This window comes from Oryx dammah, unplaced genomic scaffold (assembly GCF_014754425.2).
Source record: "Oryx dammah isolate SB20612 unplaced genomic scaffold, SCBI_Odam_1.1 HiC_scaffold_29, whole genome shotgun sequence".
NCBI lineage: Eukaryota > Metazoa > Chordata > Mammalia > Artiodactyla > Bovidae > Oryx > Oryx dammah.
In genome coordinates this window covers 3,770,121-3,787,382 of record NW_024070213.1, presented here as the reverse complement: position 1 = coordinate 3,787,382, position 17,262 = coordinate 3,770,121, and the positions used below count along the sequence as shown (strand labels likewise).

Genomic DNA, 17,262 nt, shown 5'->3' with positions numbered 1-17,262 from the left:
TCCCGGGGGGACAGCCCTGCCCACACCTCTTCGGACTTCTGCCTCAGCGGGAAAGCCTCCTGGCTGTGGGGGTTGTCAGAGTGGCTGCAGGAGAGTGCACGCTCCCTGCCTCCTCCCCAGCACCCAGGGGAGCCCAGGGTACGTCCTCAGTGCAGCGAAGACATCCCCGCACCCCTTGCCCCGGATGTGAGCACTGTGGGATGTCTTCCTCATGCCCCAGACAGACGCAGTGCAGCAGCCGCAGGAACAGTCAGACTGGCACCCCCAAATAGGGCCTGTCTGGTGCAATAAGGCATCCGTCTGCAATGCAAAGACCTGGGTTCAATCCCTGGCTTGGGAAGATCCCCATGGACAGAGGAGCCTGGCAAGCTGCAGTCCATGGGGTCGCAAAAAGCTGGACATGACTGAGCGACTTTCACTTTCTTTCTCATTTAAAAAGGTCTTCTGGTGGCTCGGACCGACCGGAAAGAATCTGCCTGCAACATGGGCGACCTGGATTTGATCCCTGGGTTGGGAAGATCCCCTGGAGGAGGGCATGGCCACCCGGTCCAGTACTCAGGCCTGGAGAATCCCATGGACAGAGGAGCCTGGGGGGCTACAGCCCATGGGTCGCAAAGGGTCAGACACGACTGAATGCTAAGCACAGCACGGTGCAGTCCCCCGGCTGATGGAGGGCCCGTCCAAGGGCAGGTCGGGGGGAGACACCCCGGGAGGCCAGGGTTCCGGGGCTGCGGCGGAGAGAGGGGCATGGTGCTCCGGCAGGCTCCCTGGTTCCAGTTCCTGCGGGACGGTGCTGGTGTGTGAGGACCAGGGAGGCTCTGGAGCTCAGGCTGGGGGCTGCGGGGCATGCGGGGACAGGCGCGCCTTCCCCGAGCAGCGTGGCTCAGCCAGGCGTGCGCTGCAGGCCCCAGACCCGCCGCCCAAGCCCTTTTAAGAATAAAAACAAATATTTGTGCTGCATGTTGTGTGTGTTGGGGTTTAGTTTTCTTCTCCAGGCTAAAAATAGGCACCTCTCCCACCCCAGCGGGGGTTCCTGCCCCGCCCGTCCCTGGGCCGGGCCTGGCCTGGCGCTTGGGGCTCCTGCCAAGTTCTGGCTTAACTGCCGGTGACAGGCGCGCGAAGGTATCAGAGAACGATTACAGGATTAAGGTGCCGGTTACGGCGGCGTGGGGGGCGCTTCAGCGTCAGGCCAGCCAGGACGCATCGGGGGTGGGGGTCCCCAGAGGGCCTTGGACACCACCCCAGGCCCCCTTCACCCGAGGGTAATAGTGATACCACCACCCTCATCTGCACTAACACGGAAAGAGGCAGCACTAATACCGCCGCTCGGGGAAGTGGAGCTGGCACAAATGGGCTGTCCGGGCAGAAGCCGCGTCCCGGCCAGGGGGTAACTGGGGGCCACCAGGGGAGGGGCGGGGACCCCAGGAAAGGGGTGAGGGAGGGGGTGGGCCGGGGGGTGGGCAGAGAGGAGCGACAGGTGATGGGCAGGCTCAGGGGGCTGAACAGTGTGGGGAGGTTCCGCCCGGGGGTCCGTTCACGCCACGGCCGCGCTGCTGTCCAGGGTACAGTGGGGGCGTGAACCTTGGGGGCCTTGGGGACGCGGGTTGGCCAGATGATGGGGTGGGGTCCAGGGCAGGTGGCCCCAGGGAGTCCCCAGAGGGGAAGGGCAGTTTGGGGGACACGCTGGTGCCACCTGCAAGAGCCAGGGGCTGGAGAAGGTCTACGGCCACCCTGGCCTGGGAGACAGTAATTCAGAACCACAGACAGCCCTGTGACGGTGAGAACCCCTGTGGGGGACAGGAGGCAGGGCCAACAGAGTCCCTGAGCCCCAGCCCCACACAGGGGCCAGCAAGGGGTGAGATCCCCAGAAGGAACCAGGGAGGGGCAAGGGCACCAGCTGGGGGGCTGGAAGGAGAGGGAGAGGTCGGGACCTGGGGCTCCCGGGCCCTGGGGCTGAGCCAGACAATGGTCATCAGGGAAAGGTGTAAACTGTAAAGTGCGGTGAGCACACCAGGGCGACGCTCTTGGGGCCTTTCCATGCAAACTGTAAAGTGCAGTGGGCACACCAGGGTGGGGCTCTTGAGGCTTTTCCATGCAAACTGTAAAGTGTGGTGGGCACACCAGGGTGGGGCTCTTGAGGCTTTTCCATGCAAACTGTAAAGTGTGGTGGGCACACCAGGGCAGGGGTCTTGGGGCCTTTCCATGCAAACTGTAAAGTGCGGTGCCCACTCTGGTCCGGGCTGGCCAGGGCTGTGCGGCGTCTGTCCGCAGGGGGAGTTCCCCAGGGAGACAGTTCTGCTTTTCCCTGGGGATGGGGGAGGCGAGCAAGGAGAGGCTGCCCATTCCCACAGCTCCCCCACCACCCAGGAGCCTGTCCAGCAAGGCGGGGACCGAGCAGGGTGGGTGGCAGAGGGGCTTCCTCGTGTCCTTGCTCAGCTGCCAGCCTGGGGGATGCTTCTTCCCTCTGCCCTGAGGAGGAGGGTGGAGGGCGGACGCGTTCTGAGCACTCCGCACAGGCCACCTCGCAGGACGCTCCTCGCAGGCCCTGGACAGGCAGTCCATCCTGTCTTACAGAGGGGAAACCGAGGCACAGTGGACCAAAGACACAAGGACAGGAAAGGGCTGGTCCCAGAGCCCCTGCTGTCAACCAGCTCCCGCCCGGCCAGCCACGCTCCGCCCATGGACAGCCCCCGCCCCCTGCGTCCAGGCTCCTCCCCGACCCCGAGCCCCCTGCGGAGGCCTGCGTCCTGCACTGGAGGGGATGCTGGCGCCCAGCTCGCTGCCCACCAGCCATCCCCTCTCCTCCCAGCCTCTCGCCCGGCGGGTCCTGCTGCCTGGGGCGCCCTCTCCCTCTCCTGCCCTGGCCTCCGTCAAGCGGCAGCTCGTCCACCTCACGTGGTCCACACTGACCACCCACCCATCTTACCTAACCTGCCTTGGCCTCACCTCAGCCCTGTCTCCCTTCTCGCACGCTGGACCCTTCATGGTGTATGCTGTTCGTTACATTTCTGATAGATGGCCTGTTGCCTTGTGGCCCCTCCAGAAGGTCAGCCCCCTGAGGGCAGGATTTTCACTGCCTCCCCGGCATCTGACACACGAGAGGGGCACAGTGAAATTCATCGAGCAAACGAGTGAGACCAAGTGCTTCTCGCCTCCAGAGGGGACTCCAGATGAGGCGGAGGAGAAGGGGACCTGGGCACGGCAGGCCTCCCAGAGCCCAACACCACCCATCCCCTGCCCGCCAGGGCCCTGGCCCACAACCGTGACCTCCCCCCGGGCCGCAGAACCGAGACCCCTGGAACACTAGACAGAAAGCACAGGCTCTCCGCGTCTGAGAATCGTGAAACCAGAACGCCGTGGGGCTGCAACCCCCCTCACCACCGTGTGGAGGTCAAACCATGCTTAAATTCCTCTAGTGACGAGGAGCTCCCGCCTTCCAGCAGCTTGGGCAGTGAGCAAAGCCTTCTAACGGCCTGAGGCCCACCCTGCACCGGACCTCCTAGGGCTGCCTCTCCGTGTCCTCGGTGGGCGGTTCTGGCAGGCCCTTTCCACCGGAGCAGGGATGGGAGACTGCCCCTCCCGGCAGTGGGCACGCCCCCAGCTCCTGGGGAGACCGCCCCGGTGACTCAGCTGTGTCCACTCCCTCCCCTAGCGTGTTTGCCGTTGAGATTTAATCAATGCTCTTTCCCTGGGAACACAGGAGGGGAAGCAGGCGTCCAGGTCAGGCCCCGTTCGTGAGGCCAGCCCTGCTTACTCGGCCGGCAGCCGGCTGCCTCCCCAGACTGGTCGACAAGAAGCTCAAAGCCCTGGCATTGCCCTCAGCAGCTCAGAGCCAGAGGTGTGGGGTGCCAGGGTGGCCAGGCCTGTCCTGGGTCTGAGGAGGACCCGGGGAGCCGCTGGAAAACAGGGTGATGGACGCCCGGTCCCCGGGGCTCAGCGGAGGAGGGGCTCGGAGGTGGGGGAGCTGCTTCAGGAAGGGCTCAGCGCCCAGCCCTCCTGCCCACAGCCCTCCCAGCCTGGTGACTCCTGTTTAAGAGTCTTCTTTCTTGCAGCAGGTTGAGCATGTGGGATCGTAGTTCCCCAACCAGGAATCGAACCCATGCCCCCTACATTGCAAGCACAGAGCCTTAGCCGCTGGACCACCGGGGAGGTCTCACTGAGAGACTTTTCCATGGAAGAGAGTGCCATGGATTGCAGTTCAGGTGTCAGGGAAGCCAGCGGGCTTTGCCTGGAAGGCCCAGATCCGGGATCCGCGGTCCGTGATGGCCCTGAGGAAAGGAGAAGTGGGGAGTGCGCGTTCTGAAAAAGCTGGAAACCATGAGACTCCAGGGCCACGCTCCCTCCTGTCCTCCCTGAACCTTCTGGAACCTGGTCAGTGGTGGGGCAGCTGTCCAAGCTCCACTCTCCCCACTGCCCAGCACCCCCACACTCCAAGCTCTGCGTCCCTCCAGCCAGCCAGCTCCAGGTCCCGCCTGAGACCCTCACTCGCCTCTGCTCCTGACCCCGAAGAGTCTCTTTCCCTCCGGTCTCGCTCCCAACCCCTCCCTTTCCTCCCTTCTCTTCGAGGCCTCTGCTCCTCCAGGGAGCTTAGCCGACAGCCCCCCAGGGTCGGTTCCCCACCCCTCTTGCTCCCACCCCTCCTGCCTCTGCTGCAGCCTCAGGGATGGGGGCAGGGAGGAGGGATGAAGGGACCTGCTGTTCATCATTCTGCCCCATCCTGGTTTGAAGCTATTAAGGGACCTGATTTTAGCCTCAGCTCTGGGCCCCACCAGGCCCAGCCAGGCCCCGGACCCCAAGGAGATGAGCAGTGATGGATGACGGGACAGAGAAATGCGGGGAAGAGTGGCGTGCTGTCCTGTCCTGCTTGGAGGAGCAGGGGAACTAAGGAGCCAGCAGTGAGGGTCTGAGCCAGAAGCCAGGGGAGGGATTTGGTCAAATGCCTGCAGCCCACTGCGGGCCTGGGGACCCGGTGAAGCAGCAGAACAGCCCCCGTTGTGGTCCAGGCCCCGCAGCTCAGGCAGGGGGCTTCCAGAGCTGCAGACCCCCGGAAAGGCCTCCTCAGGGGTCCTGCCTGGCCTTACCAGCGAGACCCTATGCTGGGCTAGTCTGGGTGGACTGGAGTCCTAGAGACCACCCTGGGGCCTGAGGGTAGGTGGGCCGGCCACCCACAGGGGACGAGCAAGGCCACCTGTGCCCAGCACCTGGAGGGCGTCCCAGTCCGGCACTGGCCTCTGCCTGCAGGTGGAGTAAGAGGACTCCCGATCCAGGGCCCGCGTCTGGGCCACTTCCTGGCGAGGCTGGAGGGCTTGCTGTTCCTCGGCGTCCCAGGAGGCTGCAGGATCCCAGCTGAGTTCAGGGCAGCGTGCCACCCAGACCTCGAAAAGACAGGCCAGCCAGATGGACCAGCCAGGGAGTTCTGCCTGGGCGCTGCTCACCCCTGGCACCCTAGGAGCAGTGCCCGCCCAGGGCAGGCTGCGGGTAGGCCCTGACTCCCCCCCTTGCCAATTCATTTGGCAGACCACCTGCCACAACCCAGGCCTCTGCTGGGCACTCCTGGGGGTGCCAGACCTCCCTGTGGCCCCCTGTGTCCTCAGACCTACAAGATTCCCAAGATTCCTGGATGCTCAGGCCAGGCAGCTCAGTCCCCAGGTCCTACAAGACCAAGGACCTGATGAGGAGGCAGGGCATCACAGAGAAGGGAGGTGGGCACAAGCTCAGACTGGGAGGGGGAAGGGCAAGGGTAGCTGCAGGTGAGGTTCAAGGTGATGATCAGCTGAGCCTCCTGGCTCCCGGGGCCCCTGCCCCAGTGCCGTACCTCCCAGGGGACGTGCTCTGCTCAAGGGCCCTCAGCCTGAGCGCCAGGAGCTCTAGTCCTCACTCACCTCTCGTGCCCTCCTGGGCCCCTTGGGCTCCCTAGACCATAGCCCTGCTTGCCCCAGGCACCTCTTCCCTTCACCAGGCCCGTGACTCCGCCCTCCTGACCCCTCCCCACCTCCTGGCTCTAGGAGGTAGGAAGTTCACCCAAGTGTCTAACCCAGATCCCGCCTGCTGCATTTTAGCCCAGTCTTCACCATTCTGTGCTCAGTGAAGACAGCTGCTCTCATCTCCTCCCTGGACCCACTGTAGTTGTTCTCTTCCCACTCATCTCTGTGAGGCCTTGGACTAGGCCCGGGGGCCTCAGTTTCCCCTCGTGGGAGTTGGTATGGAGCTGGGTAGAGGGAAGACACCAGAAATTTGAGTTCAAATCCCAGTTCTGCCTCTCACAGGCCAAGGACCTGGGATAGAACCCTCTATTCTCTGTGCCTCGGTTCTCCCATCAATAAAACAGAATTAGCACCGACCTAACTAGGGAAGGGGTGTTGTGAGGTTGTGGGTAACCGTGGGCCACAACCAGGCACTGGCATGGTGGGGGGCCTGCTCACCTCCAAGGGCCCCCAGCCTACCTGGGGGGGGGGGCAGTCATAGCAATGAGACCTCTCTGCCCATGAGGACGGAGAGCCGGGATGGAAGGTGAGGGAAGGCCGGAGCCCTGGCAAGCTTGCTGGGGGAAGGTGGGTGTTATGGGGGAGAGGGTTGCAGGCCAAGGATGGGAGGAGACACAGCTGCAGCAGAGGCTGGGTGCGAGGCGGGTGTGATGGGTAGCTCTGGGGAGGAGAGGTTTGCGGGCAGGGTGGGGGCTTTGCGAGTGGATGGGGCAGAGGTTGGCTGTAGGAGATGAGACGGAAGATCAGGAAGGACTTCCAAGGCCGCAGCAAGGAGAAAGCCTCTGTCACCACGGCCACAGGACCCCTGGGAGCGCTGGCCACTGGACAGCAGCTGAGTGGGCAGCCCTGTGGGCAAACAGGGTGGGAGGCCTTGTTGCCAAAGCTTGGCCTGAGCAAGGTGTGGGCAGGAGCACCCCCCAGACAGAGAAAGCAGGAGTGCTGGCCTGACCAGACAGCCGGCTCCCCTGCGTCCACTCTAGACGGGGACGTTGTGGCTCAGAGGTGTGGGCGAGCCAGTCCAAAGCCCTTTCCTCTCTCCCAGGCCGCCTCAGCCTGGTTACACCCCTGGAATGGGCTGCCCTGCTTAGGGCAGGAGAGAAGCGAAGGCCTGGAGCCCCCAAGGGGCAGGGGCAGGCTTGAACCACTGCCATCTCCAGGGCCAGATGGGGCCTCCAGCAAGGCTAAATGAGTGAGTGAATGAATGAGTTGGTGGTGGAGACACGCCCCCAGGACTGCAGGCGCCCTCCATCCCACCCCAGCGTCCCCAAATCCTGCCCTGGAAAGCCCTCATGACCCACCAGCCTTGGTGATCCTTGCTGTCTCGTGCACAATGGTAAGGCAAGCCCGCAGAAGCTGCATTCTGGGCAAGTTCAGAGGCAGGACGGGCCTGCATGCCCGGGGCCCACAGAGAGAGATGGGGGCACAGGCGTCACTCGGGGCTGTGGGGGTGCCGGGCTGCCTGGGGAATGCTTCTGAAACATCAGCCTCAGAGGTGGCGCCTGGGCTGGGGTGGGGGGGTCTGGGGGCCCCCCAGCCCAGGCTGGGCCGTGTGGGCTCAACGCCTGGGGCAGGGCTCCTTGGAAGGTGTGTTGGGCGGCCCTGGGAGGCCGGGGCTGGGGTTGAACCGTGGCCAAGCAGTGAGTACAGTCTGGGCACTGGGGCCGGGGCATTCTCAGAGCTCTTTCCTCATTCCTGGCCCTGTGGGAGTAGCCGGACCCTGGCGTTCCGCGGCCGCCGCCACCGCGGACGCGCTCACCGTCTCGTGGGGAGCAGGGGCCTCCTGCCAATCTCCCCGGGGCCCCAGGGGCCTGGTTTGGGGCCCTCCAAAGCCTGTCGACCCCCGAGTCCTGGCCCCAGCTACCTCCCACTCTGGGATGGGGACGCTGATATATCTGATTCAGACGCTGATAAATACAGGGGCATGGGCGCCAGAGGCTGTGCCCAGGGCGGGGGCGCCGGGAGGGACAGAGCTGAGATTTCAGGTCCAGAGCTCGCCCCATCTCCCTCCCTCTCCACGCCCTGAGGGTCACGTCCTCCTCCGAAAGCCCACCTGGGGGCCCCTCCCTCTGGATCTGGGCCTGGGTGCCCAGGTGGATGGGGGCTGTGTGATGCCAGGCTGCCTCGGGACAGCGGGCAGTGGCCAAACCGGCCCCACCGCATGCCTCCGGCCCTCGGCAGGGATGCCATTCTTCCTCCCTGCTCACAGGGCCTCTGGCAGAAGCAGTGAGGCCTGATGGCTAGCCAGGGGCCCGCGGAGCTCCCAGGGACCTCGGGCTGCCTGGCCTCACCTGGAGAGGGCAAGGCGTGCCCCGGGGCAGGGGGGTCATGGAGTCAAAACCCCCCAGATACAGCTGGACAGACCCACGGGGACCCTGAGGACAGATCCCACTGGGGTCAGAGGGGGAAGGAGACACAGAGGGAGACAGATGGCCAGGGCCTCCCACCTTCAGCCCCCCTTCTCCTGAGAGCAGCTCCCCTTCTCCCGAGAGCAGCCCCCCTTCTCCCGAGAGCAGCCCCCTGACACCAGGCCATGACCCTCCTGCCCCTGTGGCCTGACCCAGGCTGACTGGGGATGCCTCAGAGTCCAGCCCCCAGCTGTGGCCCTTGCTTGGTAGGGACAGGCCCAAAATGCTTGGGGGCAGGCAGGATGAGAACCAAGCCCCCACAGCGAGGTGTGAAGGACGGGGTGGGGGAAGGGCCATCAGCACAGCGCCAGCTCTGCCCATACAGCAGGGTCCAAAGGGTGCGGGGCCTTGTCTTCAGGGGTCTGCTCGTGCATCCCTTTCCCACCCCCAAGGCAAGGGCTGCAGAGAATTCACACACTTGCTTCTCTGATTCCAGCTTTATTGGAGCCGAGCGCTCCCCTCCCGGGGAGGCCAGACACAGCCCATCAGAAACCCGCCAGCTCTCCTGAAGGGGTGGGGGGGGCGGCCACCACAGGGACACACAGCGCCTCGGCTACCAGCGTCCCTGCCTGGGCCACACAACAGCCCCGCCCCCACCCGAGGGAAGGGTGACATCCTATTAGGGGAGGGCGGGGTCTCGGTGGGGGCCACCGAGTAGCCGAGGGACAGTGCACGTGACTTGGTGCCATCAGGGGCCCCAAGGGTCCAAGGGCCGGTTTCAAGCAGAAGGAGGAGCCTAGCTCGGGGACAGCACGGCCATCCCCCCGCCCCCCAGTACCCAGTGTAGGTCACAATAATTTAAAAGACACTATAGACATTTCGACGCTATATAACAATATAAGTTAACCAGGTTTCTTGGCAGAGGATGCTAGGCCTGTGGACTCAGTGGGGTATCCTGGGACCTGGGGTAGGGGGTGGGAAGGGAGCTGGGGGGCATTCACAGTGGCCTGGGAGCTCCCAGGACAGCAGCTGTTGGTTGCATGTCCCGGCATCGTGCAGGCAGGCAGGGTAGACACCAGGGCCAGGGCCCAGTGTCACTCACCCCAGGCCAGTGTCCAGCCCACTTGTCTGGTTAGCGACCTGAAGACCATCTCCACGAGATTCTGAGAGAAGACGCCTTAAGCTCAGGACGGGGACGAGCGCACGGACAGCGGTGCGCACAGACGGCAGTGCACACCGTCCTTTCCAGCCCCAGACACCTCGTGCCTTGGTCTCCCCAAGCTGGGCAGGAGTACTGGCAGAGGGCATGTCCAGCGCTGAGTCTCTCCCACCTGGCCCACAGCTTAGAGTCAAGCAGGACTCCTTTCCATTCCTGTCTCCCTGGTTTCAGGGTAACAACCTCATGGCAGGGTCTGTGTGGGGTGGGGACCACGAATGGCTGGAGGCAGCCATCTGCTGGCGCAGCAGGTGGGACCCTGGTGGAGCAGTGCCCTGGATCTGAGCTTTCTCAGCATCCGGGTCGGGATGAAAGGACCTGGACTGGGCAAGGAGACCACCAGAGAAACCCTCAAAGGCACCTCGAGGTGGGGTGTGGACCCCATTGAAGCTGGCAGGGGGAGGAAGGGCACAGCCAGAGTTTTCAAGGCATGGGGACTGCCTGTCACCCTGGGTGTCCCCAGAGCACGTCCTTCAAGGTCAGGAGCCCTGGGATGACCGTCAGGGAGCCTGAGCCCAGGTGAGAGCCTCCACTCACAGCCTTGTGGGGTCTCTCGCTAGCGCTTGAGCTACTCTGGGCCTCAGGGTCCCCATCTGTCAAATAAGGCAAATACCCCTGAACTGTCCCCGTCCCACCAGCCTGCCTCGGCATGGTGCTGTCCTGGGGGTCCAGCTGATTCCAGGGTGGGAGGGGGTTCTGTAAACCAGGGGGCGTCAGGCTGGTGGGGGGCTGGGAGAGCAACAGCACTCAGGGACGCAGCCCTCCTGGAGCCTGACGTGGGTGACAATCTGATTTGCTAGATGTGATTTTCAAAAGAAGGGAGGAAGGGGCCAGAGGCCCCCGTCCGTGGCTCTCCTCACAGGCTCTCAGCCACGTGCACTGGCCACCTCCCCCCGGACAGGGCCATGCACAGGGATGCTCCTGCGGGTACCCAGGGGCCAGAGTGGGGAGCAGAGGGTGGCAAGGGGACACACTAACAGAGTACAGAGTTAGGACCGGCTATGCCTTAGTGCTAAAATCCTCTCCGGATACTAAGAAAACATAAATAATTTTTGTTGACATCTGCCCAGACTGCCCCGGAGCCCAGTGACTGCTGAGGCCTGGGACGAAGTCTTTCTGCGTCCTGTACCACCAGGCTGGGAGAGAAGGACGCTTGGAGTCTTGTCGCTTTGCTTTCCGAGTATGTGTGTGTCCTTGAGGTTCACTGTCCCAGAGAAAAGAAATGCACCGGGCGCCGCTGGGGACACTCACGCCATCGGCCTTGCCCTCTGGACCAGCTGATGGGCACTGTTCTGCCGCAAGAGGGGACTGGCGTGGCAGGAGAGAGCCACTGGTGGGCCAGGAAAAGGTAACCGCCCCGTGGGAGCTCTCTCGCGCCTGCAGCGCCCACCTCATACACACACCTCTGCCCGCTCGGTCAGGCAGGCGGCAGCAGAGACGCCAAGGGCGCGGGGCGGGGCCGCGGGCAGAGTGGGCGGGGCCGCGGGCGGGGCCGCGGGGCGGGGCGGGCGGGGCCGCTCACTTGCAGGTGAAGACCTCGGTGCGCTCGCTGCACGTGTTGCACTTGACGAAGCAGCACCAGTGGAACTTGCAATTGCACTGCCAGACCTTGGTGTACTGGTGGGTGTTGTAGCCCCGGCCGCAGCACATGGTGTCGCAGCCATCTGCGCCGGGCGACGTGCGGTTGCACAGGCGGCCCTGCGTGCCCACGCTGCCCGTGGCCGCGTCCTCCTCGCAGTAGTTGGGGGACTTCTCGATGTACACCAGGTCCGTCTCCATGGGCTTCTGGTAGCTGCGCAGCTGCTTGATGCGCAGGAAGGTGGGCTGGCGCAGGCGGCTGGCACGCACCACCTCGACCTGCACAGCCACGTTGTACTTCTCCTTCAGCAGGTGGCCCACCTCGCGGAACTTGGGCAGCGTGGTCCAGCACGTCTTGGTGGTGCAAGAGCCTGACACGCCGTGGCACTTGCACTCCAGCTTCATGCGCTCCTCCAGGACCTGCGGGCCACAGGGCAGGCTCAGTGTGGGCTGGGGCGGAGTCGGGGCCAGGGGCGGGGGGGGGGGCAAGTGGTGGGGCGCCTGCCACCTCACCTCCATCTGACCCGGATCTGGCTCTCCACTTCCCACCGTGTGACCACACATCAGTGTCTCCTCCTCTCTGAGCCTCAGTCTCCTCATCCGTGAAATGGGGCTACTGACCACAAGGTCCCTAACTTCATGGGACCCTATGAGGGTCCCCATGAGAATGTTCAGAACTCGGCAGAGCAAGGCGTGTGCTCATCAAATGTGTTCCACGAGATTCTCACAACCCTTCAGGGAGCTGCAAGTCAATGCACTGATGAAACTGAGGCTGGGTGGATGGGGCAGGCGCGGGACTCACTGTGGCAGGTGAAGAAGCTGGTGCATGTGCTCTCCAGGTGGGGTGGCAGGCCCAGCAAGAGCGGGTGCTCAGTAAATGTGGACCCCTCTCCGGTCTCTCCTGCTCCCCACCCTTGTCCCTGGTGTAGGCTTTGGCATGCAGTCAACACTTAATAAGTGGCTGTTCAATGGAAGCCTGGCACGCACATGGAGCTCTGCACACCTTTGCTGAAGGACGGAGTGGGGGCAGGCGGGGGGTGAGCGCGCGGATCAGTGAGGCCCGGGCGTGCTGTCTGCTGGGAAGCCGCCTTCCAACCAGTGTTGCTCTTTCTCCCCAGCTCCCCGAGGGCTCGTGATGGGTGCAGCCAAGTGGTTTCCCTGGGCCTCCCTCCTTGGCCCCGGAAGGCTGATTCCCAGAGCCAGCCCTGACCCCAGGCACTCATTTACTCAGATCGAAAAGGCCCTGCCAGCCGGGCCTGATTAAAGATGGGGAATCATTAGCTGCCGCCCCACGGCTGCACAAGGGCCATTTGTCAGCTGTCTTAGTTCCCGCTGGCCTCAGTGCGACAGCCTAGCCCTACATGGTCTTGGCCACCCTCTGCCTCCTGGTCCAGAACCCCAGCCCTGACCCTCAGTGAATGAATGAATGAATGAAACAGAGAAAGAAACATCCCACGGTGTTGGTGACTGCCCGATCCCTTTCCTGCCTGCCCTGATCGCACGGACCCTGGACCAAGGCGAGGAACCCCGGGACTCCTTGGAAACTGACTCACAGAGCAGCAAAGTGCAGGGGCTTGTGAGAAGGGGCAGGTGCCCGGTGTGTGGGCTTCCTGGGGGAGGTGGTGCCTGTACTAGGTGCTGACAGAGGAGCAGAAGCTCATTAGACAAAGAGGAGCAGCAGTCCAGGAGGGGTGCATCGCGAGGAGGTCTGGAGAGCCGCCACCATCACCACGAAGGGAAGATTCGACCCAAAGGAGCACAACGTGCGGCTAGCGGCCTGAAGTTTAGGGGGCGAGGGTCTCCTCTCCTGTGTGGATGATGTTCTGGGTGGAGACGGGAGGAGCTGGGGAGGAGGCAGCAGGGAGGAGATGGAAGGCTGATGCGCCTCTATGGGTGAGCCGAGGTGGGGACGGACCCGTGTCCGGAGGAGGGAGAGGGGGCCCAGGGGACTATTCAGAACTGGAATCGCAGCACTGGATGACTGCCGTGGGGCATGTGGGTCAAAATCACTGGCCAGAAGTCTGGTCTGGGGGTCTGTGTGAAGGTGCGACCTCTTCAGAAAAAATGTATCTAGGCCTCTCCTCTGCCTCCCACCCCTCTCCTCACTCTTGCTCATCCCAGTCCGACCTCTCGTTCCCCTCCCTCCAGCCCACCCCATGATCATCTTTGCTTGGACTGTTGCGTGCTAAGTCACTTCAGTCTTGTCTGACTCTTTGTGACCCCATGGACTGTAGCCCGCCGGGTTCCTCTGTCCATGAGATTCTCCAGGAAGAATCCCGGAGTGGCTTCCCATGCCCTCCTCCGGGGACCTTCCCTCTCCCCGAAAGCCCCTCACTCTACTAATCTGCCCTTCAGAGCTTGGAAGCTTCCTTGGCCTGGTCACTCTGCCTGCCATGGATGCCCCAGGCCAGGGGCTGACCGGATGCATAGCCCTCTCAGAGCCCCAGCCTGGGGGGCAGCTGGCCCCACGCCATGCTGCTGGCCCAGGAGGCGCCTCCTCAGATGGGCGGAGATGGCCAGAGCCCAGGCAGAGTGCCCAGGCCGGCCTCTGTGCAGGCCGGGGGGTCCATCGGTGCCGCTGAAGGGCTGCCCTCGCCTCGCTCTGCCGCCCGCCCTGAACCCATTCCCTCCACAGTCAGCTCCTCTGTGGACAGGCCGGTGACAGTGTGCAGATGAAGTCGATTGGACTGCTGTGTGCAGAGCAAAGGGCTGAAGCCTCGCTTGGCTGGGTCCCCGGGGCTGACTCTCCCGGGAAGTGATCACAGGATTCAAGAATGTGCTGTTTCCGGCTCCAGCGCCCTCAAGATAAGAGAGAAAGAGATGGTGGCGCCAGCCCCCACTGCCCCAGGAGACCACCTAGGAGGGTGGAGAGCGACCCACCCTGCCCAGAGGAGCTGCTGGCTGAGCCCTGGGCCTCACTCCTGCCCTAGGGAGCTCCAGAAAAGGGTAGACTGGGGTTCTTCCCAGAACAGGGGCTGGCCTACACTCTGGGGAGGGTGCTCAGTTAGGGAGAGTCCCCGGTTGGTGGACCAAAGCCCTGAGGAGCTCAGAGTTGAGCAGGTCTGCATGCTCAGCTTGTCTGCGCCTGGCCCACGAGGGATTCAGTGGGCCGTGTACCAGTCTGGGGTGGGCTGAAGAGTGTCCTCCCAAATGTGTGTCCACTCAGCCCCTCAGAATGTGCCCTTCTTTGGAGATCGGAAGTTTGCAGATGTAAGTAAGGTAAGGCTAGGGATGAGATGGTCCTGGTTTGGGGGGCCCTGAGCCCAGGGACCTGTGTCCTTGTAAGAGACAGGAGAGGAGGGGACACAGGCGCAGAGGAGGGGCTGTGTGAAGACAGAGACCCAGACTGGATGATGCGGCCACAGGCCAAGGCGCGCCTGCAGTCCCGGGAGCTGGAAGAGGCCCGAAGGACCCTCCCCCGGAGCCTCGGGAGGGAGCTCGGGCCTACGGACGCCTTGACTTTGCGCCTCTGGCTCTGGGCCAGAACAAATTCCTCTTGCTCGAAGCCACTTCACTGTGGGACTTTGGTGTGGCAGCAACAGCCTCCTCTCCTCCTGACTTGCTGAACTCCGTCCAAGGCCCGGGGGCTGGAGGTCGGGCCTGGCTGCTCTATGAGTGGGCCAGGGTGCCCAGCACCCAAGTGACCCTTGAAGGTCTGGACTCAGCTCTCCAGGAAACCTCAGAAGCCATACCCACCAGTCTCAGCTGCCATGATGAGCCCCCAGGGGGCCCTGTGTGGTCAGCACCACTCACCTTTTCCAAGAGCTCAGACTACACACAGGCTGCACGGCCCCACAGGGTCGGGGCTGCTGGGGGGGCGGGGGGAGGGGCACAAGGTACCTTCTACCTGCGGGGAGGAGATGGACGTGCGAGAGGGACAGGGCCAGCCAGGCCTCACGGACAGCCGAGGACAGTGTCAGCAGGAGAATCCTGGCTGCCGACCACGTTAGAGGCCTTTGCCGTGGCTGCCGTGGCCCCGACAGGCCCTCGCACGGCTCATCTGCCCCTCCTTGCCTCCACCAGTCTGCTTCTCCTTAGAGCAGCTTCTCCTTAGAGCTTCTGGGTTTCACGGCTCCACCCCAATCAACCCCCGCCAACATACTGACCCTTCTCCATCCCAATTCCCCCCACCCCCCGAACAGCCCCAAGCCCATCACCAGCCTCCTGTTGTCAGCCCTCCTGTCTTCCTCAGGCCAGTCCTGCTAGTCTCCACTTCCCCTATGCCTTTTTACCACCTGGCAATTGCCATCCCCTCTCCCCCCAGCCATCAAGTCCCCAAATATAAAATGGAGACAGTGAGACTGTTCTCCCAGGGGTGTGGGAAAGCCGCTGCTCAAGACCTAAGCCACTGCTGAGGCTCAAAGGGGATTGGTTCAGTTTAGACTTCAGATGTGCCTCCTCCTCCAGGGAGCCCTCCTGGTGTCCTCCATATAAGTGAATCTCTCTTTCCTCTGCCCTTCCAGACACAGATCACTATTGCCTGCTCCCAGGGAATGGAGCCTGGGGCTTCCCTTGTGGCTCAGATGGTAAAGAATCTGCCTGCAATGCCAGAGACCCAGGTTTGATCCCTGAGTCAGGAAGATCCCCTGGAGAAGGAAATGGCAGCCCACTCCAGTATTCTTGCCTGGAGAATTCCATGGACAGAGGAGCCTGGTGGGCTCCATGGGGTTGCAAAGAGTCGGACCTAACTAAGAGATTAACACACACACACAGACACAAAGACACAGAGAATCCAGAGCCTACATGTTGTCTGTGAGCTCCATGGAGGTCCAGAAATGAAGACTCATTTCTTCACTCATTTGTTCATCTGACAATAACTGAACAACCACTGGCTGCAAGGCAACCTCCACTTCTACAAGATGAAGTCAAAGCCTGGGCCTGGTGCTCAAGGCCCGTTCTGGGCTGGCCCCTGCATATGTCTCAAGCCCGGTCTCACCCGCCCCTGGTGCTCCCACAAGCCTGAACCCTCTGCAGCTGCCCCTCTTCTCCGGGCCCCTCCCCGCCCTCACCCCCACACTCCGCTTCTGCTCTTCTCAGCTCTGGAATGCCCTTCAAGGTCTCCCTAGGACGCTACTGCCTTCAGGAAGCCACTGCTACCCCTCCCTCAGGCCCCCTGGGCTCCCTGCATGTGGGCCCACTGGGTGCTGGGGGAGCTCCCACAGCCAAGGCATATCTCACCCCACCTGTGCCCTGTGCCCAGCATGATGCCTGGCACACAGACCGGGCAGGAGCATTGGTTGAGTGAATGAGCTCAGCTCTGGGCTTGGGGGCAGAGGGTATTTTCAAGTATTCTTTGCCTGGAAAGGCTAGTCTGTCCCTGGCCTGCAGAGCCCCTCAGGCCCTGGTGCCCTGCGTGCAGCCCCCGGGGCTGGAGAGCCAGACCCAGAGGCGTTCCGCTCAGCTGGCTGCCCTATCTCGGGCCATCTTGCCGCCATGGCAGCTGCTCCTCCCAGCCCAGTATCTGGGGCCCTCATCTCCCCAAGGCGGGGCTGGACTCGCCCTGACTTCTTCCCCACTGTGTCCCGGCTTGAATGTCTTCCATTATCACGCACCTCTCTGCACCCCAACCCACGCATGAAGCTGGCTGCTTGAGAGCTTCCAACTCAGTTCCTGCCTTTCCTCAGGCTGCTCCTGCTTCCTGGCACCACCTCTTCCTCCAGCCTCTCAAAAGGAATCAAAGGCCGCCTCCTCCAGGAAGCCTTTCTGGGTGTATTGGCATGACTCCTACAGGAGCAGGGCAGGGACACAGACTGTGGTCTAGAGGCCTCCCCCTACACGACGCTTGCCAGGCCCGGCTCCTACCCTATGTGCAAAAAGGGTCCCCGTCTCACACCACTGCCCACCAGCTGGGGGCTGCGGACACATCCCTTCTCTAGTCCCACCCTCAGTTTTCAAATCTCTGCAATGGGAATAGAAAGGCCCACCTCTTGGAGCTTCTGGGATAGGCAAGTGATAGCTTGTGCTCAGCACTACCCACCCAGCACATTCAGGCCTCAGTTCACCAACCCCTTTCGCTAGAAGAGAAGCCCAAATCTCAGAGAGGTTCAGACCCTCCCTGGATAACTGGGTAACAGTTGTCACGCCTGAAGCAGGCCTGCCCCGCCCCGCCCCGCCCCGCCCCGCCCCCCGCCGCCCCCCG

The 17,262-nt window shown here is 63.0% G+C and overlaps 1 protein-coding gene across 1 annotated transcript in view; it reads right to left on the bottom strand.

Moving 5' to 3' along the window:
* Positions 1-8,806: 8,806 nt before the first annotated feature.
* Positions 8,807-17,262, bottom strand: part of WNT7B (Wnt family member 7B) — a 53,934-nt gene continuing 45,478 nt past the window's right edge. Inside the window, exon 4 of the mRNA XM_040234547.1 lies at positions 8,807-11,543. Coding sequence (XP_040090481.1) covers positions 11,064-11,543 — 480 coding nt within the window. The 3' untranslated portion in view covers positions 8,807-11,063. The remainder of the gene's footprint in view (positions 11,544-17,262) is intronic.